The sequence below is a fragment of the Pteronotus mesoamericanus genome, unplaced genomic scaffold (genome assembly GCF_021234165.1).
Source record: "Pteronotus mesoamericanus isolate MK-2021 breed Mesoamerican mustached bat unplaced genomic scaffold, CSHL_Meso_final contig_42, whole genome shotgun sequence".
NCBI classification, from domain to species: Eukaryota; Metazoa; Chordata; class Mammalia; order Chiroptera; family Mormoopidae; genus Pteronotus; species Pteronotus mesoamericanus.
In genome coordinates, this window is record NW_026555157.1 from 15,357,252 (window position 1) to 15,383,177 (window position 25,926).

Below are 25,926 nucleotides of genomic sequence, written 5' to 3' on the forward strand. Positions count from 1 at the left end.
CTACACATTTAAATTACCCAAAGTTGGCAATTAATCACACTACTTTAAATTTTGTGGTTGGAGTATGTTTAAGAAGTTTTAATATTATTATGTTACCCCAATGGTTATTTTTTAATGTGTTCAATTCCCTTTTCCTTTGAAAAGGGAGTAACAGGAACTGATTTATGAACTTAAAATAGTGACCAGCTCAACTCCAAAGCTTAGGCTTTTAAACAAGGTTCAACATCTTTTATTTACATATTTATGACATACATTAATGGCCTTATAAAATTAACTAAATCCAATGACAATGGTGAGGATGAAACATAACAAACATAATTCCATATTCTAGTCAGGTTGAAATATTAAACATGTTCACTAACTGAAAGATACAATAAACAAACCGCCATTATAGAGTTATAGACTGTATGTCAATTCACATAAAATTTAAAGTCAGCCACACAGCTATTGAAATAATGGGAAATTTACAAATGAAAACATTACATATGCAAGTATAATGCATGCATGGCATCACATTTATTCTTTATCTATTAAGCCATTTTTTAAGTAAACTGGAATAAGTATCTCAGTGATATATGTACATCAAGGCACATTACTCTCTTGTGCTTTAGGAATGATTTACATGTAATTTGCTTATATCTTAATTTTATACCTTATATTAGCTTTTAATATTTAAAATTTTAATTTTAACAATTATAGCTTGAGCGAGTTTCCCAGAGGAGAGAAATGTGGCATCTCCCTATGGTTATTTGGAAAATCAGAAAATTGGATAGCTTAAGGAGGTGGGAATTTAAAAATCAAACACAAGTTAATGTAATTTAATTATAATGTAACTCTTTAAAATAATTTACTTTCAACAATTTGATGGATCATAATTTCTTTAAGTAGTATACTATAATGAGGGCTGAACTGAAGACCTTTTAATGTTCTAAAATTACTTGTACAATGACATCCACAGGACCACTGCAGATGTCTATACTACTGTCCTATTTCTAAACTGCAGTTTGTCAACAAAATTGAACAATTAAACATGATACGAAAAAGCAAAACAAAAAAAAAAAACACAATTAAAAAGAAAACATGATACAAAAGCTGCAAATATACCGAACTTAGTTTTAATTTTTCAGCCAAAGAATGAGATTCTTTCCATTCCACCCTTCCATGTATTGCCCTATGTTATGAAGGAGAAATTTCTCATCAATGGTGCTTAATAACAGTGTTTTTTTGCTTATGGTCTATTTCTTTGCCTTGAAGAGATAGTACAATAAGGCTTTTAATAGGCATTTCATGCATTTTAATGGCATATTTAAAATCAGCTATTCATTTAAGGGTTTCCTATATAGATAAGTATATTGTGCAAACTTGATTACAACACATAACTCATTAAGTGCTTTAAAATAAAATAAAGAATCCCTGACTTATAAGGACTTAAAATAAATAGTAAGTCAAGAATCACAGATTTGAAGCATTTAAAAAATGTAATATACCTATGCATCCTACTAAAATGCTTTATATTAGAATTTTTTAAATCCATAAAAAGAGCAAATGAAAAGAAAAGCTGACTGGTGCAGCCTTTTAACTCAAAGTGTATAATAATGTCAAAATGCAAATGAAACTGTACAGTTTTTCATTTAGTATGGTCCTTTACAAACACTAATTCATAAAAAGTATACCATGATAAACCACCGCAATCAAACAGATTTGTTTTCAATTTCTTTACAGTAAATGGACTATAGCCAGACAAACCATTCAGAAATGTTAAAACATCATCAAACAGCCCAGTCTTGACACACAAACTCTAGACGAAGAGTCGCATACATAGTATTGTAAACAAATGTTCTGTGAGTTCAGTATACATGAGATGTCACTTCTTAAAATCTCCATGACTATAGTCATTCTGCTTCTGAAATATGTGCCACCTCTACTTCAACAGTTTGAATAGCTTCTGCAACTTCAGATAACTTCTGTCCTTGTTGTTGTGCCAACACATAATTAACCACTTGCATAATACTTTGGTCAGAAAGTGTAGATACCGAAGGATACTCTTCTGTAGCTGCAACAGCTTCAAGAGCTTCCATAGTTTCTCCTGTCACTACCACAGTCTCAAGTTCTTGAGGACCACTGCTTTCTTGTTCATGCATGTCTGCTGTTAAGATGCTAACAGCATGTTCCACTTGAGTTCCTTGGTTGTGAAATTGAAGGGTATCTTTCTCCAGCATAATTTTGCAAGGCACATAATCTCTGTGAAATTTAGTCATATGTTTTCGGAGTGTTCGAGCATCTATGTAGGCCTCGCTACACACAGGACAGACATAGGGCCGTTCACCAGTATGTGTTCTGACGTGGCGTTTTAGAGATCGGGCATCAGCCCAAGCTACTCCACATGTTAAGCACTCAAATGGCTTAACTCCTATTAAAAAAAGAAGATAAAGAGAGGTGTGTGGTGAGGTGCAAGTACCAAAATATATTAAAGTTGCCTCGTAAGTAATGCTTTTCTTTACGTACAGTAGCTCATAACCCCTTCTACCTTGATTATGGCAATCTTTTATTTAGGACCTAATGGTTTACCTTAGCATAAACCAGGTTTGGCACTATCATCTCTCTAAAGATGTGCCCAAGAGAAGTTACTGAGAGGCAATTCTGAGTTTCTGCTCATGGTCTTGCTTAACCTTCACAGCAATCCTATAATCCTACGATAAGAAAACAGAGGCTCCAAGTAATCCATAAAAATGTTGATAGAGACTATTAAGCTCACTAAGTCAGAAAGTCAGGTTCAGAATCACCTCTATCACTTGAAAAAATTCTTCCATGATATGGAATACACCCCTTATCAAAGAAGGTGAATAAGCAAGAGGGCTGATAAAGGGAGAATCACTATTGGGTTGGCTTTTATTCTCCATATATTTATCTATAATACAAAGCTACATTATATGATATCAAGGATAGTTACCTTCATGATTATTCATGTGTCTCCTATACTCTCTCAGTTGAGTGAATTTTCTTCCACATCGTTCACATACCCTTTCCAGGTTTTGCTTTGCTCTTCCTTTTTTCCCATGGGTAGCTTTCTTTACATGCCTTCTGAACAATGCTTTTTCATAAAATTCTTTGCCACATATATTACATCTAAAACAGGAAGAAAAAACCTAAAGGCATCAGTATCTGTAAGAAATAATCCAAGTATGTATATATCTCAATTAAGTTCAGATCTTCCTCAAATTTACCCACCGGTAAGGCTCAGTGACAGAATGAGACTTCACATGAGAATACCAATCTTTCTTCCAACTATAGCACTTATCACAAAATTGGCACTGGAATGGCTTCACACCAAGATGTTTGTTCATGTGCTGGCGAAGATCTCTAGCTTCAAAGAAACTCTTTTCACATCTGCAATAATAAAATCCAATCACCCAACTAGATGATCATATTCTTTTAAAACAAGTCAGTATATTCTTGGCTTTCTGGGTCCCAATTTAAAACAAAAGAATTCCCTAATATTCCAATCTTGCAATAAGGCTGCAGGGTATTAAGTTCTTTTGGCCTTAGACATTAGAAACATTTTAGAAAGACTCACACAGATCTCCCAAAGGTTACTACAGAGGACACTGACTTTCTTTCTCCCCATCAGTCCCGTCTAATCCCCTTTTTTTACCATCTCCCATCCGATGTCCAGGTGTTGGGAGTAGGCCTTCCTTACCCTTCCCCATACAGATGGAGCAACTGTTTCAGGCCTAAGTCAATCAGAGCAACGCATCCTCTTGGCCATAGTGACTGACTCAGGGACGACCACATGACACTCAGTTCCAATCACAGTAAACCTCAGGACTTTTATAGGAAATACAGAAAAGCAGCTCAACAATTTGGGAGTTGAGAGAATATGAGGCTGAAAACATTGCCCCCTGCCTTGTCCATATGGAGCCTCAGAAACAACAAATGCTAATGAATCTGAATCCAGTTTAAACCATTCAGAATCCTATACTTTACCTTTCATTCAAGCCAGTTTAGGGTTGGGTTTTCTTTCACTTACCACTAAAAATGTATTGATAATGAACTATCTTTATTTAAAAGTAAAACTGACTTGGATGACATCAGCCAATATGTAAGAGTAAGAAACTCCTAAAGCCCATTCCTACATAAAAGTAGTGGACAAATTGGCAAAAACTGTCAGAATCAATTTTATTGGAACTATGGAAAATAATTACGTTTACAGTGACCCCACAAACATAATCAAGAAAAAAAGTAGATGCATCTTTGTAAGAAAGCTTTGTGGCATTTGAACTTATCCTGGCCCCATCCTCTACTCCCTAGCTCAGCAGCAGCCATGAAAACAAGACTGCATTCTGCTATGGGTTCCTAGTGCCAGAGGGACCTAATCTCAAAGAACTGTGGCTGTCTTGGGTTGGCAAAAAAAGTTTGTCATCCCCCCCCCACTGTAAGATGGCTCTAACAGCGCTTAGTTGTTTTTAACTTCATTCAAAACAATTTTTTAGACTGTATTGTGACAGCTCTCATATCAGCGTGCCTTAAAAATAAACATCAAAATTAGTGAATTTTTGTGTAGCCATTTTAATACTGAAGATGGAAGAAAAGACACATTCTTGGCATACTATTCTTTATTGTCTCAAGAAGGGTAAAAATGCAACTGAAATGCAAAAAATTTGTGCAGTGTATGGAGAAGGTACTGTGACTGAATGAACAAAAGTGGTTTGCAAAGTTTTGTGCTGGAGATTTCTCGCTGGACAATGCTCCATGTTCAGGGAGACTGCCTGAAGTTGACAGTTATCAAATCAAGACATTGATTGAGAACAATCAACATTATACCATGCATGAGATAGCTGACATACTCAAAATATCCAAATCAATAAAGTTATTGGTGAAAATGAAAAATGTGTCTTTTATTTTACAGAAAAAACTAAATGGACTTTTTGGTGAACCCAATATGTTTTGGCCTGTCTGGTGACTTTTCACAAGATCCCCTCAAAGGGCTTGTCTTTGTTTCACCTAACTCCCCTAGGGCCAAGGACTGGGAGAAAAGAGGAGTTTGATAAAAATATTTAGAAGAAAATATATTAGCCACTGCCACCTGGGGCAAGGAATAATAATTTAGTACAGACGATATGCAAACTAAAAGCTTGGGAAGAAAGGCCAGGGAATAAAATGCTTTGAAGAATAGGGGCTTTGAAAAACTCTCATATATTCCTAGGAATCTTCAAGTCCACACACTTACCCAGGATTGGGCACGTGCTCAGAGGCCTGAAAAGGCCCTAAGCTCTCACCTCTGGCTGACTCTGAACAAACAGGAAAAGAAAGCCAAGGCACAGTTGTAAACTGCCTGGCTGAGTGTTGAAGGCATTCTGGAACCAGAAAAGCGGTAATGTTTGCACAACACTGTGAAGATACTAAAAGCCACTGAATGGGTACACTTTAAAACAATGAATTTTATGTTATATGAATTTTAGCTCATTTCAAAAAAATGATTTCAGGAGGCTTTAAAAAATCAAAAGAGGGAGAAAGAAAAGGAGTTTGAAAAATGGAGAAAGTAGTAGAGGGCCCAGCATTTTCGAGAAACTGCCTAGAAGGAAACTGGCCAGCACCAGGGATCACTCTTTTCCTACGGTCTCCATCCCTGGGTATAAAATTTGAAGAATCTCTTTAATTTTATTTTTATTTATTTATTTTGCAAGGGAAGGGTCAGGTTTTAATGTCCTGGTCCTTGGAGCCAGGCTTTCCAGCACCCGGCCATTTCCCATGGCCTGGCTACTCATTCTGGTGGCAGCTCGCCCATTATCCTTGGGCACCAGTTCCATGTCCTGCTCCAGCTGGCCCACACAGAGGCAGAGAACACAGGCCGAGAGCAGGCCAGTGGCCAGCGTGGTGCCCACACCCGCGGTCACACCCCCTAGCAAGAGCTGCATGGGCCCCCTCATTGCCACCAGGCACCATGTAGGAGGCATACCACCCTATACCAGGTGCAGGCCACCCAGCAGGAAGAAGCCATGGGCAGCTTCCTCACCCATGTTACTCTGGATGAAGGAGATGACCCCAATGCCAGATGCCAGGAGGCCGTTTTGAAACCAAGACAGGAAGGCTGTTTCATAAGCCTTCCAGAGAATCAGGTATCCATGTGGTCCAGCTCAGACACAGGGGTGGGCAGCGGGGCCAGGAAAGGGTGTGAGGCCATGGCAGGGGCCAAAGGAGCCCAGAGTGCCCTGCCTTCAGGGCACAGGAACAAGCGCAGTGTGCCACCCATCCCCCTAAGTGTAGTCAGGCCAGGCAGCAGGTCTAAATCATTTTATGAGTGATTTGTGTGGTACGTGATTTATATCTGACAATCATAAATAGAAACATAGGCAAAAAAAGTGATTAAAATCAAGAATAAACAAATAACAGTTTAATATTATTCTCAAATATTTTCTTTATTCCCCAGCTTCATCGAGGTAACACTGACAAATAAAATTTAAAGATATTTAGCCCTGACTGGTGTGGCTCAGGGGATTGAGTGCCAACCTGCGAACCAAAGGCTCACCCAGTTTGATTCCCAGTCAGTACACATGAGTTGCAGGCCTGGTCCCCAGTGAGGGAACGGGGTGGGAGGAATCTTTATCCTAGGATTATAGGGGTGGCATGTGAGAGGCAACCAGACATTGATGTTTCTCCCCTTCTCTTTCTCCCTCCCTTCCCCTCTCTAAAAATAAATAAAATCTTAAAAAAAAAAATAACGTGTACATGATGATGATTTGTATCCATCCCCTCCATCTAGTTAATTAACACATCCATCCCCTCAGGGGTGTGTGTGTGTGTAAACATTTACGATCTACTCTCATAGCAAATTTCAACTATACAATACAGTATGTTATCAACTGTAGTCTCCCATATATTTTCTTTCGAAAACAACTTTCAAACAAACCTAGTACAAACATAAGGAAATTAAATGAATGCTTCACATATTAAATACTTACTGAGTACAATGATAACCTCGAACCTCAGGCTTTGGCTGGTGTTTCTTTAGGTGCTTGCTAAGTCCAGAGCCCCTGTGAAAAGACTTTCCACAAACTGAGCAGTGGTACTTGGACTCTCCTATGAAAGTAAAAAAAAAACAACCATGTCACAACTCCAGCAATTAGGTACTCTCCCAATAGAGTATTTTATGGCATATTTCATACTGTTATTTTATCAAAAGGACATGGAAGCTATAACACTTAGCGGCCACCTTCTAAGAACAACAAAAAACCACATCAAAATCCCTATTTCCTTTCCACTACAGTGCAAACAAAGCTACTACTACCCAAAGAATGTGATACACTTGCGCAATCATCTGGATTACAATAGTCATAGTTGAATACAAGTTCTATAGCCAGTATCTATCTACCCATCAGCCATTTACACATAACTGCTTTGAGCATTTGAAAATGTCTGTGTGAAATAAAAATTTTAATAAAATTATAAGCCACATATCATGTTGACAGTTACATCTGCCAACTGCTTAACGTTTTAAAAGCATGACCATTTCTTCAGGTGCCTCGATCTAAATTATACATGACTTATTATTCAGTACATATTTTTCTAAACTGAGGGACACAATGAATATTTTTACACAAATAATGTAAAACTATATTTAAGAACACCTTTTAGCTTTATTTTCATTCACAAAAAAATTGCACGCACATAGCCACCAGTATATCAACATAATTTCTGAAATAATCACAACATATCAATATAATAGTAAATTAATAGTATACAATATGCACAGTGGGGCAAAAGTAGGTTTACAGTTATTCATATAAAAAAAATACAAGAATAAATTGTTTTGTGTAATTACACCTGTAACCCTATTTTTCCTCCACCCTGTACATCAATATAAAGCTCTCATTACCTGTGTGAATACTCATATGTTCTTGAAGACTCCGTTTGGTAACAAATGACTTAACACATAGTTCACACTGGAACTGCTTTTGTGATTGATGGAGACTCTGATGTAATTTTAGACCATGCTTGTAGATGAAAGTCTTTCCACAGACCTAAGACAGCACAGGTGTTTAAACCAGCCAAACAGAAAAGGAGATAGTAGCTGTTTCTGAATGAAGACAGAGAAACCTATATACCGTTTTACATAAAAAACTTAAATTATAAACAAAAATAACAAAGTGAAAGTTGAAACAAGTGCCAAGGATATTAACTGGCTGATCATCTGATTCAATACTTAACAAATATTGCTATTTTTCTTACCAAAAAAACCTCATGCTGTCCTTGTGAGATTGGCAAATAGTACACCTACTATATTAAAAAAGACATGGGACTCAATAAAAAAAAAATACATATTTCCTGCTATACCAACAAGAACAGTGCTTCTCACACTCTCTGTGATGTAGAACCAGGTTTTTCCATCCTCAAATCCCATTGGGGAGAGATTTTTGTTAAACACAATAAAAATGTCACAATGATGTCAAATTGCCATGATTGTTTCTAAATGCTTATTCTCCATTTCTGTACTTATCTTCCTTAGACCACACACTTTTAGTGCTACACTAAAAGACCAAAGGCCCAATAATACTTAAGTTTTTAAATTTAGGAATAAAATGATACTTAAAGTTTGGCTTTGAAATTATTGAGGGGAGAGGGAAGTAGGGTAGTGAGTGACAGCTGACCCTATGTTGACAACTACTGATCTGGATGAAGGGTACATGAAGACCAATTCCATTCTCTTACAATCTATTCTCAGGTAACAAAAAAGCTAACAAAACAAACAAACAAAACCAAAACAAACAGGAGATAGAGAATAGCTCAAAGTTGGCTAATCATAAGTTTCTTTACCAAGAAGTCATATTTTGGCATTTAGGTACCCTCAGTCCTTAGCTCTAGAGAAGGATACATAGCTTAGGCAAGATTTTTGCTAAGATTTGTTTAAAGTCTTGGGTTCCTTTTAAGTTCAGGTTGGTCCTGCTGAAGGTTAAGGAATGACTGGGATGATTCTCACCCAGTACGTCCTCTGAATCCTGATAAATTTCATGAATGTCCTATATAGATTCATTTCAAATTACAGTAAATTAAAGAACACAATTGGGAATCACCCTTTACCCAAGTGACAAACTAAAACTGTCACAGAATTCCCTATAACATTTTATAAGAGTTAGGGTGATTCTTACTCTGGTAAGAATCAACCAGTCTTATCACCACTTAAGTTTCAATCTTCATTATAGAAAATAAATGTTATGGCTTTACCTGGCATGCATGTGGTTTTACACCAGTGTGCTTTAACATATGTATTCGAAGAGAATATAATTTAGGTAATGTTCTTCCACATATGGAACATATAAATTCTCGTTTGGTTCTGCCCTTCTCAGGTGATGTTCCGGATGCCTCATTAGGTGCGGAACTGGAAGACGATGAAGTGGGTGCAACTTTTCTGGTATGGCGAATAAGGTGTGCCCTCAAGGAGGCACTGTACTGAAACTGTTTTTTACACAACTAAAAGAAAAAGTAAACAAAATTCTGTCTAAATGTAATTTCATTACAAATGTTAAGTAAAATGACTCATATTTCAACTTTCCATTTCTTTGTTATAATTACATAAATTAACACATACATTATGCAAAAAACAGTATGGTAGGTACCGGATTACAAAGATGAAAGGGATAAGACCAAGGCCCCTACCTGGGAAAGGTTTATCTAACCACAAAAGTAGGATTTATACATTAAAAAAAGGTGAAATACTTGAGAGGGATTAATTGGAGCAATAAGGCCTCATTGAGGAGGCTAGGTCTGTCTTGAAGGAATGGTATGATGCAAAGGCAGAAGAATGCTATCATTAAAGGAGTATTAATAGTTGTTAAGTGGAGCAAAAACAGGAGTTGGGAGAAGTAGAAATATAAAAGTGATAGTCCTTGGATTTTATCCTGAAGTTTTTGGGTATTCATGAAATCAGTTACATACGCTCACCATCTGCAAAACTTTTTATTTTTACTTGTAACTTTGTTTTTCATTGTTGTAAAAAAAAAAAAAGTACAGTTGTCTCCATTTCCTCCCAATTTCCCACCCATCCCCACCTCCTACCCTTGATCCTACCCCCCCTTTAACTTTGTCCATGGGTCCTTTGTATATGTTCCTTGATGTTCCTTCTCGTTCTTTCCCACATTATCCCCCTCTCCATTCCCCTCTGGTTACTGTCTGTTCATTCTTTATTTCAGTATCTCTGGTTATATTTTGCTTGCTCCTTTTGTTCATTAGATTCCCCTTATAGGTGAGATCATATGGTATTTGTCTTTTACTGTCTGGCTTATTTCACTTAACATAATGCTCTCCAGATCTATCCATGCAGTCATGAGGTGTAGGAGCTCCTTCTTTGTGCTGCATAGTATTCCTTTGTATAAATGTACCATAGTTTTTTGATTAACTCATTTACGGATGGGCACTTAGGTTGCTTCCAACACTTGGCTACTGTAAATTGTGCCGCTATGAACATTGGGGTGCATAGGTTCTTTTTAATTGGCATTTTGGGATTCTTAGGGTATAATCCCAGCAGTGGAACTGCTGGATCAAAAGGCAATTCCATTTTTAGTTTTCTGAGGAAATTCCATACAGTTTTCCACAAATGGCCGCACCAGTCCACATCCCACCAACAGTGCATTAGGGTTCCCTTTTCTCCACAACCTCGCCAGCATTTGTTGTTTGTTGATTTGTTTATGATGGCCATGCTGATCTGTGTGAAGTGGTATCTCACTGTGGTTTGAATTTGCATCTCTCTGATGGCTAGTGATGTTGAGCATCCTTTCATAGTCTCTGGGCCCTGTGTATGTCCTCCTCAGAGAAGTGTCTGTTCAGATCCTTTCCCCATTTTTTAATTGGGTTCTTTGTCTTCCTCATGTGGAGTCCTGTGAGTTCTTTATATATTTTGGAGATCAAACTCTTGTCCAAGGTATCATTTGCAAATATATTTTCCCATATGGGTGGCTCCCTCTCTGTTTTGCTATTTTCTTTAGCTGTGCAGAAACTTTTTATTTTGCTTAAGTCCCATTCGTTTATTCTTTCCTTTACGACCCTTGCTCTAGGGGACATATCAGTAAAAATATTGCTGTGTGGAATATCTGAGAGTTTCCTGCCTATGTTCTCCTCTAGGACTTGTATGGTGCTGCAACTTATATTTAAATCTTCTATCCGTCTTGAGTTTATTCTTGTGTATGGTGGTGTTAGTGGTCGTTTCATATTTTTGCATGCAGCTGTCCAGGTCTCCCAACACCATTTGTTGAAGAGGCTATTTTTTACTCCATTTTATGCTTCTGCCTCCTTTGCTGAATATTAATTGACCAAAAAGGCTTGGGTTTATTTCTGGGCTTTCTATTCTGTTCCATTGGTCTAGGTGTTGGTTCTTATGCCAGTACCAAACTGTTTTGATTACAGTGGCCTTGTACTATAGTTTGATATCAGGTATTATGATACCTTCTACTCTGTTCTTTCTCAAAATTTCTGCAGCTATTGGGGGTCGTTTATAGTTCCATATAAATTTTTGAAATGTTTATTCTGTGTCTGTGAAATATATCATTGATATTTTAACAGGGATTGCACTGAATCTATAAATTGTTTTGGGTAGTATGGACATTTTGATGATGTTAATTCTTTCAATCCATGAACACAGTATATGCTTCTATTTATTTGTTTCTTCCTTAATTTCTTTCTTCAGTGTTGTGTCATTTTCTGAGTTCAGGTCTTTTACTTCCTTGATTAGGTTTATTCATAGGTACTTTTATCTTTCTTGTTGCTACAGCAAGTGGGATTTTCCCCGATTTCTGTTTCTGATTATTTTGTTGCTGGTGTACAAAAATGCCTTCAATTTCTGAATATTGACTTTGTCTGCCACTGTTTTGTTAAATTCACTTATGTTGAGTCGTTTTTTGGTGGAGCCTATAGGGTTTTCTATGTACACTATCATGTCATCTGCAAACAGTGAGTTTTGCTTCCTCCTTTCCAATTTGGATGTCTTTTATTTATTTTTCTTGTCTGATCACTGTGGCTAGGACTTCCAATACTATGTTGAATATAAGTGATGAAAGCAGACACCCTTGTCTTGTTCCTGATCTTAATAGGAAGGCTTTTAGTTTTTTCCTATTGAGTATGATGTCGGCTGTAGGTTTCTTGTATATGGCCTTTATTATGTTGAGGTATTATCCCTCTACTCCCACTTTGCTGAGTGTTATCATAAATGGGTGCTCTACCTTATCAAATGCTTTTTCCACATCTATTGATATGATCATGTGATTTTTGTCTTTCCCTTTGTCTATGTGATGTATTAAGTTTACTGATTTACAAATATTGTCCGATCCTTGCATCCCTGGGATGAATCCCACTTGATCATAGTGTATGACCTTTTTAATGTATTGCTGGATATGGTTTGCCAATATTTTGTTGAGGATTTTAATGTCTTTGTTCATCAGTGTTTATTTTTTAATAAATAAATAAAACTTGTATCTTGGTTCATTACCTCTTCCACTTGTTTGATTTTTGACCTGCTCATGATGCTTACCTTTGTAACTCTAAGTAACAATGGACAATGATGCTTTCCTTTGCCCCCTCACTCCCTATAGATAAATGCAAATCCTTCCCATTACCCTACTTTCTGAATATTATAGTTATATCATAAGTCTGATTCGCTCCATTTCAGTGTTTACATTATTTGGATGATGTAAATATTATTCAGCTGGACCCTATGACGCACTATGATTCTCTTTTTCTTTTGGTTTTCAGTTTTGCTTACTTCTCTTTGTATTTACTTCTAATTCATCACCAAACCCTTTCCTCAACTGTCTACTAAGAGGAGATTTCAAACACATCATGTTATGGGAGATCTCTATCAAAGCATTATGCCCTGTTCCAACTTGGGCTGGTTGTTTTCTACACTTGGTCTCTGTAGAACTAGACCCCAATTTCCCATTTCCTGTTTTGCTTGTTTCAATGGAATCTCTCTGCCAAAAACTTCCTGAGAAAGGGAGTTCGGGAGGTAAAACTTCCCAGACCTTGCATGTCTAGAAATGTACTTATTCTACCATCACAAACAATTGATAGTTTGACTGGCTATAGATTCCAAATTAGAAATCATTTCTCTTTTCTGCACATCCTTATATCTGGTAAACCGCTTGCCCTCTATTTTCTTTAGCTTTTTCTGGAGCTTTCTCCAGTCCTTTCATTTGGGGCATGCTTCTTTGTCTCCCCATGTTGACTGCCTCTTTGTGATGATTTCTATATGTATCAGGTAGATTTGCTTTGACTCCCAGTCTTGGTAGGGTAGCCTTATTTAGTAGGAGTTCTGTGGGACCCAGTGGAGCAGTCTCCTTGATCCCTTGAGCTGGGAGCTCCAGGGTATTCCTGTTGTAACTGGGTCTTGATTGCTATTGGCTCCTTCCTGGAGTTTTAGGCACTCTTTGCCTTCATCTTCTAGCTTCCATTATTGCTGCTGAAAAGCCTGAGGCCATTCTGACCTTTACACCCTTTCTATGAGACTGAGCATCTTTTTTCTGCCTTGCAATTCACATGAAATTCTCTTTGTCCTTTGATTCTGAAATTTTATAACATGTCTTGATATAGATTTATTTTCATCCATGGTTCTGGGCATTCAACCTGCCCTTAAAAAAAAAAAGTATTTATTTAGTTTTAGAGAGAGGGGAAGAGAGGGAGAGAAACATCAATCAGTTGCCTCTTATATGTGCCCTGACCAGGAACCACCAAACTGGCAACCCAGGCATATGCCCTGACCAGGAATCCAACTGGCAACCTTTCATTTTCTGGGATGACGTACAACCAACTGAGCCACACCCATCATGATTCAACCTGCCCTTTTAACAAGAAATCTTCTATTTTTAAGCTCTGACATTTTTCTTTATTACATCAATGATTTCCTTTTCTCCATGTTCTGTTTGGACTTATGTGGATATTAGATATCTTAGATCAATCCTCTAAATTTTTCTCATTCCATTTCTAACTTGTCTTTTTGCTTTATTTTCTAAGAGATTTAGTCAATTCTATTTCCCAACTTTTCTGAGATTCTTATATTTATTATTCCTAAAAAGCTCTTCTGTTCTTTTATATCTTACCTGGCTATTGTTTTGTTGATGTAACTCTTCATTTTTCTCTGACATAATATCATACTTTCTGGTTTGGTGGTTTGTTTTTTTCCCCCCTCTTTCTGCATAGCCTTAGATGCCTCAAAGTTGCTTTTTCTTCTTGAAATATTTATCATGAGTCTGATTATCCCTGATGTATATTCATTTTGGAATAAGACATTAAAATAAAAAACTTAATTGAAATTTCTGTGTAATTGGAGGAATGGGTTGTCAACCACAGGTTTCACTATCTTTAGGTCTTTTGTTTATGGGCTTTGGATTTCTCATCTCTGAAAAATCTTTTTGCTTCATATTAAAGACCTGACTGTTAACATGCTGGGGATTGATTAGGAAAAGACAACTTGAGAAACCTCAATAATCAGTATGTAAGATTTTTCTTTTCCCTGTTTTGGATATAGTACATTCACCCACTCTGTATACAGTGTTGCCCATAGCAATTATAATTTTATCTTTTCTAGAAAGTAAAGGATGGATCTTTGTCTAAAGGAGTGGTGGTGGGGACTTAATTGCTTCTTAAAAAGACTTTCTAACAACCAGACTCACTCCTAAGGTAGTTAGTAATACTAATTCCTCAGCTGTTTGGTAGTTCTCCAATACAATTTCAATTGATTCCTAGCTTTCCCCACTGAAAGCCTGGCAATTAGCCCTTCTGAATCTGATAAGGTTTTCCATCTGTGTATTAGAGTCTAGAGTTTAGTTGCTAATGTCTCCTCTCCTGCTGTCTTTGAGCTTTATTTTTAAAATGGTAATTTTACCGTTTTCTTACTGGTATCTGGAGGAAGGAGAAGTACATCACTAAATACCTTTTTCTTTCTTTTTTTGGTCAAGGAAATGACACAAATCAGAAGAAGATGACTCTAATAGTAATACAAGGGAGACAGAGACAGAGAACACAAATGGCAGAATAACGATGAAGCAGTAAATTAGATTCTACTTATCATGAAGTTAGAGCCAGTGTCAATTAGCTTTCCAAATACTTACTGGACATTTGTAATCTCTAGCTCTTTCATGTTTCAGTGTGTGCATTATAAGTGTGTATCTTCTTTGAAAAACCATTCCACATTCTCCACATTTATGAGATGCTTCTTCTTCAGTATTCTCTTTAGCATCTCTTTTTGGCTGTTTCATCTTTTTTCCTCTTTGAACTAATTTCTGGGCTACCTAAGTAAGGGATAGAAAACACAATCTAAGTACATATAATCACTTTTATTTTTAAGTCATGAGTCATAAATTCACATTATGCAATTTGCAATTATTAATTGCAAATTCACATTATCTTACTAATACTGGTATTTAAAACAGTAAGTTGCTTTCCTGCACTTACCCCCTTCATTTCAAAATAATTTTCACCACAGGCATAAGTTTATCAATAGAATGTTTTCAAATTAAAGCTAAAACTACAATGGTCAATTCTTCATACCTGTTGAACTGCTGACTTGGGAATGGCTTTCCGTTTCTGCAGCTTTTTCTCCATTCCTTTGTGTAGTCGGATATAACCCCCTTCATTAATAGAACGCTGTCGAAGCCTGCTTCTGTAAGTCTCATCATCAGGACCAAGGTCTGTTTTTGCAGCTAGATTTTCCTGATCTTTTAAAGATTGGCCAAGGTTCTGCCTATGCTCTGAAATATCTTCATCACAGATATCCTCCATTGATGTATCATTTCTCATCTCAGTATTTTCTGAAGAGCTACTGATTACATTCTCTTTGGAAGGTTTAGGACAAACAGTAGAAACTGTGCTATCTTCTTTGTTGTTTAAAGTTTCTAGTTCTGTCTGGTTGTTTTTTGTTACTAAATCAACAGACTCCATTTCAGGATGAGAATCAGTTATACAGCCTATAGGTGAAGATGACAGAGTAGTAGCTTCAGCCTCTGAAGAAACCTGGGGCTCAGGCTGTTGTCCTAGCTCTCCACTCTGTTCAGCTTCTGGCAATTCTCCATTCACCAGTAGTACAATTTCACAATCCCCAAGTTCAGTAGGTAAAGTTGTGCTGGCTCCCTCATTGTTAACCACAGGAGGTGCTGTACCTCCATTTTGTTCTGGTAAGTCCTGGGTAGATGCTACTGTTTGTACTTCACCCTTCTTATATACTGTTAGCTGCTTCTCTTCCATTAGTTTATGTACACTTTCACAGATTTCTAAAACTTCTGACATGAAAAGATGCCGAGCCAAGATGGCTACATCAGCCATGCTACAGAAGTCAAAACTTAGCACAGAAGTATAGGCAAATTCCAGTAGAGGAAGGAAGCTTGCTTTACAGAAACCTATACAAAACAAGACAGATGGGGGACAAAAAAGTCAAATCACCACTAAAACACCTTGTAAGAACAATTAATATATGATTATGACAATATAAAGGCAAACACGACCATTTATTTTGCAATTAAATACCCTGGATTTGTTTTGTGTTTTGGTTGCTTATTAAGCCTTGACTAACTCACTTCTATGAGCCGAGTCTCTCAATACCTAAAATAGAAAATAATATCAGACTTACTACCTCAAAGAGTTGTTGTAAGGCAGTCATTTTCAAACTGTACTCCTTAGAACCCCGGGGGTTCCTCAAATTCCCCTCAAGAAACAGCTGCTGGAGAACGGAGGGTAAAAAAAGAGAGGCATGCAGGTGAGTAGGCAGGGTTCAACCAACTTGTCTCCTAACCTCACTTTATAAGTATAGCTGTATATTTCAATACAAGTCCATATAAAAAATTTGATTGTGAACAAAGGTTCTACTACTAAAAATTTAAAAACAATGTCAGTGCTGGCTGGTGTGACTTAGTAGATTGAGTGTTGGCCTGCAAGCCAAAGTGTTACTGGTTAGATTCCCAATGAGGGCACATGCCTGGGTTTCAGGCCAGGTCCCCAGTAGGGAGTGCACGAAAGGCAACCACACATTGATGTTTCTCTCCCTCTCTTTCTCCCTCCCTTCCCCTCTCTAAATAAATAAAATCTTTTAAAAAATAAAATAAAAAAACAATGCTGAAGACAGGAGGTGAGCAAAATTTTTCTGTAAAGAATAAGATAATTAATTAATAGCGCAGGACATAAGATGTCTGTTGCAACTACTCAACTCTGTCATTGTACCTAGAAACAGTAGCCATAGATAATACATGCACAAATGAGTGTGGCTGTGTTCCAATACAGTTTATTTACAAAAAATGAGGGAAAAGAAGATTGGTCTTTGGGCTATAGTTTGCCTATCCCTGGTTCTAAGGAATGAAATAATTACTATACATAGGAGGTATTACAGTCTTAAGAATTTATGTGAGAAAATAAGATCAGTTTATTTCTTTTCTAAGCTCTCAGAACTTTGTTTTCAAAAGCCATTTTAAATATTCATGATTCTAAAATCAGAAAATTACAGTGATATGTCCAACTCCATCTCCATAACCAGTATGATTAAGATTTGTATAGCTTTCCAGATTCTTTATAAAGTCAAGCACATATTCTTATTCCCTCTTCTTACGGTAAGCATTTTACTTTTCATATATAATACCTTATCTTAGAGAACTTTTATTAAAATATAGAGAGCCAAAGCAACCTTTTAAAAGCTCACATTTGTGATGTTTTTCAGTTTTGACTCAAGGTACATAAAATGTGATTCTTTTATTTATTTTTTATTTTTAAAAAAGATTTTATTTGTTTATTTTTAGAGAGAGGGGAAGGGAGGGAGAAAGAGAGAGAGAGAAACATCAATGTGTGGTTGCCTCTCGTGCACCCTTTATTGGGGACCTGGCCCACAACCCAGGTATGTGCCCTGACTGGGAATTGAACCTGCTGCGACCGTTTGGTTCACAGGTCAGCACTCAATCAACTGAGCCATATCAGCCAGGGCTAAAATGTGATTCTTTTACCATAGGCAGAGAGAATGGACAACTATACAGGGAAGACTTAATTGTGAGATACATTAGGCGTCAGGTTGAAAACTGAGGAAACTACAAATCAACACTATCATTATGGTTATTTCTGTCATTCCTATGAAAGCTGTAATTAATAGGCTGTAGCCACATTAATCCTGCTACAAATTATGAGAACAAGTTAAATAAGCTGGAGGTAAGTAAGAATATTTCTTTGAAAAAATAAACCAAAAAAACCCCCCCAAAAAACCCCACACCTGCTGCCCTGGCTAGTGTGACCCAGTGGATAGAGAGCTGGCCTGTGAACCAAAGCATCTCTGGTTTGATTCCCAGTCAGGGTACATGCCTGTGTTGCGGGGACAGGTCCCCAGTAGGGGGTGTGCAAGAGGCAACCACACAATGATGTTTCTTTCTCTCTCTCTCTCTCTCTCTCTCTCTCTCTCTCTCTCCCTCCCTTCCTTCCCCTCTAAAAATAAATAAAATCTTTTTTAAAAATCAACCAATATAACAATGTACTTTGGTCATTTACCTAGTATCTTACTAATTTCTAAGTTTAATTTCTAAGTTTGAGGTCACACACAAGTTTCCCATAAAGAACTGTTTCAAATAACATTTTGAATATCTAAAACCATTTTTTAAAGATAAAAGTTGTTTTGTTGTAAAATACTAAAAAACACACAAAAAATAAGAAAATAAAAAATCACTCATAATCTTACTGCCCAAAGATAACAGAGGGATAATTTTGGTATTCTGTTTTTACCCCTCACCTTTCTACATATACATACTTGGTATATATATGTAAATGAAAATGAAATAGAAAATTTTGCAAGATGTAAAGTCCTAGAGCTCTGTTATGCAGCAATATAAATATAGTTAATACTACTGAATTATACACTTAAAATTCATTGAGAAGATAAATTTTATATTATGTTTTTATAAAAATTTTTAAAATTTTAGAAGTGGACAATGGTTACAGGTTTTAAAAATTATGACAGGTACTTCTATATCCAGCAGTACAGTACACTAAAAGGCCCTGAAGGATTCTAAAAATGCTAAATAAAAGTATTTTAAAATATTATTTTAAATATACTCAGTGCCCCACCAAATTAAGCCAGGCTTAATTTAGCAAATTGGTAGTCAAAATAAAACCTCAAGATGAGGATTTAAAGTTCCTGACTGCCCCAACTGGGTAGCTCAGTTGGTTAGAGCATCATCCAGACAAGCCAAGGTTGCAGGTTTGACCTCCGGTCAGGGCACATACAAGAAGCAACCAATGAATGCCTAAATAAGTGGAACAACAAGGTGACGTTTCTCTCTCTCCAGCTTTTTCCTTCCTCTCTCTCACAAATCAATCAATAAAAAAAGTTTTAAATAAAAATAAAAAAAATAAAGTGTTTCCAGGCTGCTAATGCCCTCAGTATATAAAGAAACAAATATTTTCTCTGTAGAAAACACCTTCAATCCAGGACTCAAAAATTTCCCATAAAATTCTAAAGAATATGAATTCAGTGTATACAGTTTTGTTTTGTTTTGTTTTGTTTTAGAAATCACAAAGAGTGCTGACCGGTGTGGCTCAGTGGATTGAGCACTGGCCTGAGAACTAAAAGGTCTCTGGTTCAATTCCCAGTCAGGGCACATGTCTGGGTTGCAAGCCAGGTCCCCACTTAGGGGTGTGTGAGAAGTAACCAATTAGTTGTTTCCCTCCCTCTACTTCTCTCTCTGTTCCCCTCTCTCTAAAAATAAATAAATAAAATCTTAAAAATAAAATAAAAGTAAAAACCACAAAGAAACAAGGCACTGTGAACAAAAGCTAGCAGAAACAAATAGCGTAAGTCAAACCTGTAAAGATTTTAGGTATTGTTATGATCAGACATAGAAAATAAAGGCTGGCATACCAGTAGAGCAAAATATCATAAAAAGTAGCTCCCTAAAGGAGACATCTATAAAAGAACTAAATAGAACCTCTAAAAATGGAAAACATAAATTGAAATTAAAAACAAATTTGCCCTGGCTGGTGTGGCTCAGTGGGTTGAGTGCTGGCCTGTGAATCAAAGGGTTACTAGTTCCATCCCAGTCAGGGCAGCTGCCTGGGTTGCGGGCGATGTCCCTGGTAGGGGGTGGTTGAGAGGTAACCACACATTGATGTTCCTCTCCCTCTCTCTCTTCCCCTCTCTAAAAATAAATAAAATCTTTTTAAAAATTTTAAGAACTCCATAAAGTGAACAGTAAATCAGACACAGCTAAAGAGTGAGTGAACTAGACTTTTCCAGAATAATCTACAAAGTGAACAAAATATGAAAGAGAAGGGACACATAATATAAAGTGAGAATGTCTAACTGGAGTTTCAGAAAGACAGAAGAGAAAGAGGCAGAGACAATGTTTGAAGACAAACTGGCTGAGAATTTTTCTCAACTAATGAAAGACAACAATCTCAACTGCTGAGTACAGGAATCCCAACAATTTCCATGCAGGACAGTTTAAAGTCAAGATCCTCATACTGGGTAAATAACAAAACTAAAAATATGCTGTTTAAAGAGACATCTATAACTACAGCATAAGAACTATAGTCAATAATATTGTAATAACTATGTATGGTGCCAGGTGGGTACTGGAAATATTAGCAGGAACACTTTGTAAAGTATATGACTGTGTAACCATTATGCTATCTACCTGAAATTAATACAAAACAATATTGAATGTAAACTGCATTTAAAAAAATAAAAAATGAGACATCTAAAATACAGAGATACAAAAAGGTTGAAAATAGATATAGGAAAGATATCCTAGGCAAATAGTAACAAAAATATTATTTACATAATTAAAAAATATTTGTACTAGTAGCTAAAATGGAAAAATAGAAAATATTATTTACAAAAGCATCCAACATAGACTTTAGGGGTGAGAAGTATCACTAAAGATAAAGAGGGTTACTACATAGTGATAAAAGAATGTTTCATCATAAAGCCATAATAACATAGCCTCAATATACATAAAACAAAAATTAAACTCAATGGACAAATGAATCACACTAGTTAATCTTCTACAGTACCTCTTGTCAGTAACTGATAGATCAAGCACACAAAATAATCAATAAATAAAAGTAACAATTAACAATATTGATCTAATTCACATTATACTGCATATTGCACCCAATTGAAAAAAACTCATTCAAACCACAAACAAAATGAAACATAAAAACAGATCACATGAAGAGTTAAAAGCAAGTGTCAATAAATCTTCAGAATTAAACGGAAATTTATAGCCTTCAATGCTTAAACTACACAATGAAAGGTTGGGAGTTAACGGCTAAGTAATCATGATACTGAACAACAACAAAAGAGAGACAGTATATGCCCCCAAAAAGAGAAATAAAGATCAGAATAAAAGAAAACCACAGAAAAAGGACTCAGGGACATAGACAACAGCGTGGTGACTGCTGTGGGGAGATGGTATAAGAGGACTAAATGGTAACGGGAAAAAATACAATAAAGACTAAATAAAATAATAAAAATTTAGTAAATACAAAAAAATGAAAACAACAGCTGCTCTTTTAAAAGAGTATCAAGAAAAACTAATCAAAACTTGGTAACAGGCAAAAAAGAATTATCAGGTGTTCTTTAAGGGCAGGCCTGAGCAAGCAACACTGATTGACTACTGACAAGACTATTTTGCAACTCCGTAAAAATTAACTTGGATAAAAGTGATAGCTGGCTTTGCAGTACATACTAAAAATGGATCAATACAGAAGATTAACATGATCCCCTCACAAGGATGACACTCAAATTCATGGGGGGGGGGGTGTGTGGGGGGATGTGTGTGTGTGTGTGTGTGGTTTTTTTTTGTTTGTTTTTTGTTTTTTAAGGGATAGCAAATGTAAATGAATTGTGAAAGCCTGAGAAGCTATTCAACAAGGCTAGGAAAGTTAACCCAAAACTTAGTTATTTCTCTGTCAGGATTTTCATCAATTAACAAATTCATTTCAACATTCCTTTGGCTGAAAGCAATTATTTTCTTGAAAATTCTGTTAGTAGCAATGTTAACACCTTACTGGTTTCCTCAATTAATTACACAAAAATTTTTAACTATATTTGCATAAAATTCAGGTTTTTAACATTTAAGAAGTTATGCTCTGGCAAAGGGGTAAGGAAAGTATTTCTGTAAAGAGCCAGATAAGCAAATATTTTAAGTTTTGTGGGTTGCTGGTTTATGCAACTTTTTTTTTTAAATTCTCACCCAAGGCCATGCTTATTAATTTTTTTAGAGAGAGGGGGAGGGAGAGAGAGAGGGACAGAAACATCGATGCAAGAAAGAAACATCGATTGGTTGCCTCTCCTATGCTCCCCCACCGGGAACCAAACTGCAATCTGGGTACACTCACTAACCCGGAATTCAACCTTTCAGTCTACAGGAGGACGCTGCAACCAACTGAGCCATGCCTGCCAGGACTAAACAGCAACTATTCATTTCTGCCCTTGTAAACTCAAAAGCAGCTATAGACAATATGTAAATGAATTAATAAGGATGTCTCTCAACAAAACTTTACTTACAAAAACAGGCAGTGGGGCCAGATTTGGCCTGCAAACTGTAGTTTGCTGACACTTACTTTAGCAGGATTTTAAAAAAGTAAATCTTAATTAAAAAAGAATTTTAGACAAAAGACACAAATAACTGATATCAAGTAATAAAACTGACGTATATAAAGTTGTCGGAGACATTCAGAAGAGCATATTATGAAAAATTTTATGCCAATAAACTTAAAATTTTTATGAAATGGAAAAATTCTGGCAACATCATAATTTTTAATCAGTTACTTAAGATGAACTATAAAACCTGAATTAATTCCCTAACCATTAAACTGTCAAATTAGCACTTAAGTCTCCCAGAGTTCACAATAGGGGAGGCAATTTTAGCCACCATTCTATCAAACATTCAAGAAACAAACACTGCTTGTAATCTCATAGTAACTATCTCAAGGTACATAAAAATTGGACTGAACATATTGTATAAGAACCACTTCTGATATCAAAACATGACAGAACCAATGTGAAAAGCTAAATCTACCCATAAAGGTAGATACAAATGTCTTAAATAATATTAACAAATCAAACAGCAATTTATACAAAAGCTAATATATCATGACTAAAGCTAGATTTATCTCAGAAATGAAATCTGGCTTAACATTAGAAAGATCAACATAATTTCCCACATTAATAGAATGAGAAAAATAAAGATCATCTTAAGAGATACAAAGTATGTGATAAATCAACACACGTTTCCTGAACGTTAAAGAAGATGAAAGGTTATGTACGTAAAACATGAACCAAATAACATACTTCATGGTAAAACAAACAAACAAAACCTTTAGAAATGGGAATCACACAAGTGAACCTTCTATCATCATTTCTATTCAACTGTTGTTGCTGTTGTTTTTGTTTTTGTTTTTGAAGTCCTGGACAGCATTGTAAAACAAGAAACAAAAAGTTCAAAATATAAGGACTGGAAAAGTAGAAACAAAAACATTACTATTAGCAAATAATTATTTTATTTGAAAAATCTCAAAGAATCTATAGATAAAGGTCTCAACTGAAGAAATGTATTAGTATCATTGTACATGTAATCAATATATACCAGAAAGACATCAAGAATTATGTAATGTTAAGAAAAAATTATAATAGCATCAAAAAGTATAATGTACCTTGGAATAATTTAGCAAAAGACGTATAAGGCCTTTACCAGATAAATCTCTAAAACTTTATTAATTCGATGTAATCTCTATCAAAATACGTTATTTTCTTTTTGTGGAAGTTGAGGAGCTGCTTTGGCAGTTTATATGGAATAGCAAATGGTTATGAATAACTGAGACCCACCTGAATAACAAAGGTGTGAGACTTTCCTTATTATTATAAAGCTAAGGTAATTGAGACCAAGTGGTAAGAGTGTAGAAACAACCAATAGATTACAGCAAAGCCCAGAATCAGTACCAAACACACGTGGAGATCTGTTTTGTCTTTGGGTAAGAAGTGGATACAGTCTCCACTAAATGGTTCTGAGGCAAGTGATGATCAAAATGTGGGAAAATGATATCAAACACCTATTTCACACCAACAAGAATAAATTCAAAATAGATTAAAATTTAATGCCCTAGCTGGTGTGGCTCAGTGGATCGAGGGCTGGCCTGTGAACCAAAGCATTGACAATTTGATTCCCAGTCAGGACACATGCCTAGGTTGCAGGACAGGTCCCCCGCAGTGGGGCACACAAAATGCAACCACACGTTGATGTTTCTCCCCGTCTCTTCCCTTCTCTTAAAAAAAAAAAAAAAATTAAATATGACCCCTGACTGATGTGACTCAGTTGGTTAGGCATAGTCCTGCAAAACAAAAGGTCATCAGTCAGATTCCAGTCAGAGCACATGCCTGGATTAAGGGCTGAGTCCCCAGTGAGGGTGCATATGAGAGGCAACCAATCAATGTTTCTCTCTTACATGATGTTTCTCTCTCCCCTCCCTTTTCTCTAAAAATAAATAAAATCTTTTAAAAAATTAAATATGAAAGAAAAACTACAAAAATTTAAAAAGACTATATAAAAATACCTAAACAGAAAAGATTTTTTTTTTTTAAGTCTAAACAACATAAACACTGAATTCAACTACATTAAGCTAGACAGTTTAAAAAAACAGATGTACATTTTTTTTGCCCTGGCTGGTGAGGCTTACCGGGTTGAGTGTCATTCTGTAAGCCAAGTAAGGGTCACCAGTTCCAATCCAGCCAGGGCACATGGCCTTGGTTGAGGGCCAGGTTGGGGGTGTGTGAAAGGAAACTAACTGATCAATGTTTCTCTCCCTCTCTTTCTCTCTCCCTTCCCCCTCACAAAAAAATCAATAAAATCTTTTTAAAAATGTATATTTTTAAAATACTGTACACACACTTTTCAAAATCTTTTTTTAAATTTTTATTTATGGATCTGAGAGAGAGGAAGGGGTGGAGAAAGTGAGAGAAAAAAACCAATTTGTTATTCTACTCATGTATGCATTCATTGGTTGATTCTGGAATGTGCCCTGATGGGGACTGAGCTCTTGGGACTATGCTCTAACCAAATGAGCTGCCCAGCCAGGGCTGTATGCATATTTTATAAAACTCTTTATCTACTTAATAGTAAATCAAACAAAAAATTTTAATGTGTACTTCACCTGCTATTGGCTTACATCATATATGCTGAACAAGCATAAAAATAAGTACATTGAATGAAGAATGAGTTGTGTGTTTGTTTTTTTAATATTAGGAGCCTGTATTGTAGTTATTTGGGGGCAGACATTGGCTATAAAAAATTTGCCATAAGAACCTGGAAAAGAGAAACACACACTTCTTTCTGCTTCAGATGCGTAAAAGACAAAAAAAAAAAGAAAGAAAGAAATCCCAAAGCTAACATACCATAAGACTTTACCTGTGATGAGTTTTATTATTCAGATGGCCCAGTGTAAGACATATTTTCTCCTCTGAATCACCAAACTCAGAGAAAAGCAAACATCACTAATCTAGATTATAATGCAACTTTATGTTCCATAAAGTTTTTGCATACCATTATATCCCGAGTGTAGGCGATATCCTCACATGCAGTGGATGCTTAATAAATACTTTTCAGTAACTAAAAATACAAGGGGAGGGGGGTAGCCCCCTAAAAAACCCACACTATTTATAAAAAATTGTGTTTATTCTTACATATTTAAACTTCAGTCACCTTCAAAGTACTCTCCAGTTGATGCAATAAACCTATTGAGACATTTTTTCCCACTGCTCAAAACAGTTTTTGAACTTCTCAATTTAGATGCTTTTTAGTGCTCTGCCATTTTTGTTTCACCTCTTCCATATCACAAAATGTTTCCCTTTGAGGATTTTTTTCATCTGGGGAAACAAACCAAACCAAAAGTCTCTTGGGACAAGATCTGGAGAATAGGGATAGTGAG

At 36.1% G+C, this 25,926-nt stretch overlaps 1 protein-coding gene across 1 annotated transcript in view; it reads right to left on the reverse strand.

Moving 5' to 3' along the window:
- Positions 1–264: 264 nt before the first annotated feature.
- The window catches only part of ZBTB11 (zinc finger and BTB domain containing 11), a 33,221-nt gene continuing 7,559 nt past the window's right edge, over positions 265–25,926 (reverse strand). Inside the window, exons 4-11 of the mRNA XM_054577396.1 lie at positions 15,529–16,373; positions 15,090–15,269; positions 9,220–9,465; positions 7,874–8,018; positions 6,960–7,077; positions 3,229–3,387; positions 2,951–3,126; positions 265–2,410 (exon numbers count right to left, since the gene is read on the reverse strand). Coding sequence (XP_054433371.1) covers positions 1,893–2,410; positions 2,951–3,126; positions 3,229–3,387; positions 6,960–7,077; positions 7,874–8,018; positions 9,220–9,465; positions 15,090–15,269; positions 15,529–16,373 — 2,387 coding nt within the window. The 3' untranslated portion in view covers positions 265–1,892. The remainder of the gene's footprint in view (positions 2,411–2,950; positions 3,127–3,228; positions 3,388–6,959; positions 7,078–7,873; positions 8,019–9,219; positions 9,466–15,089; positions 15,270–15,528; positions 16,374–25,926) is intronic.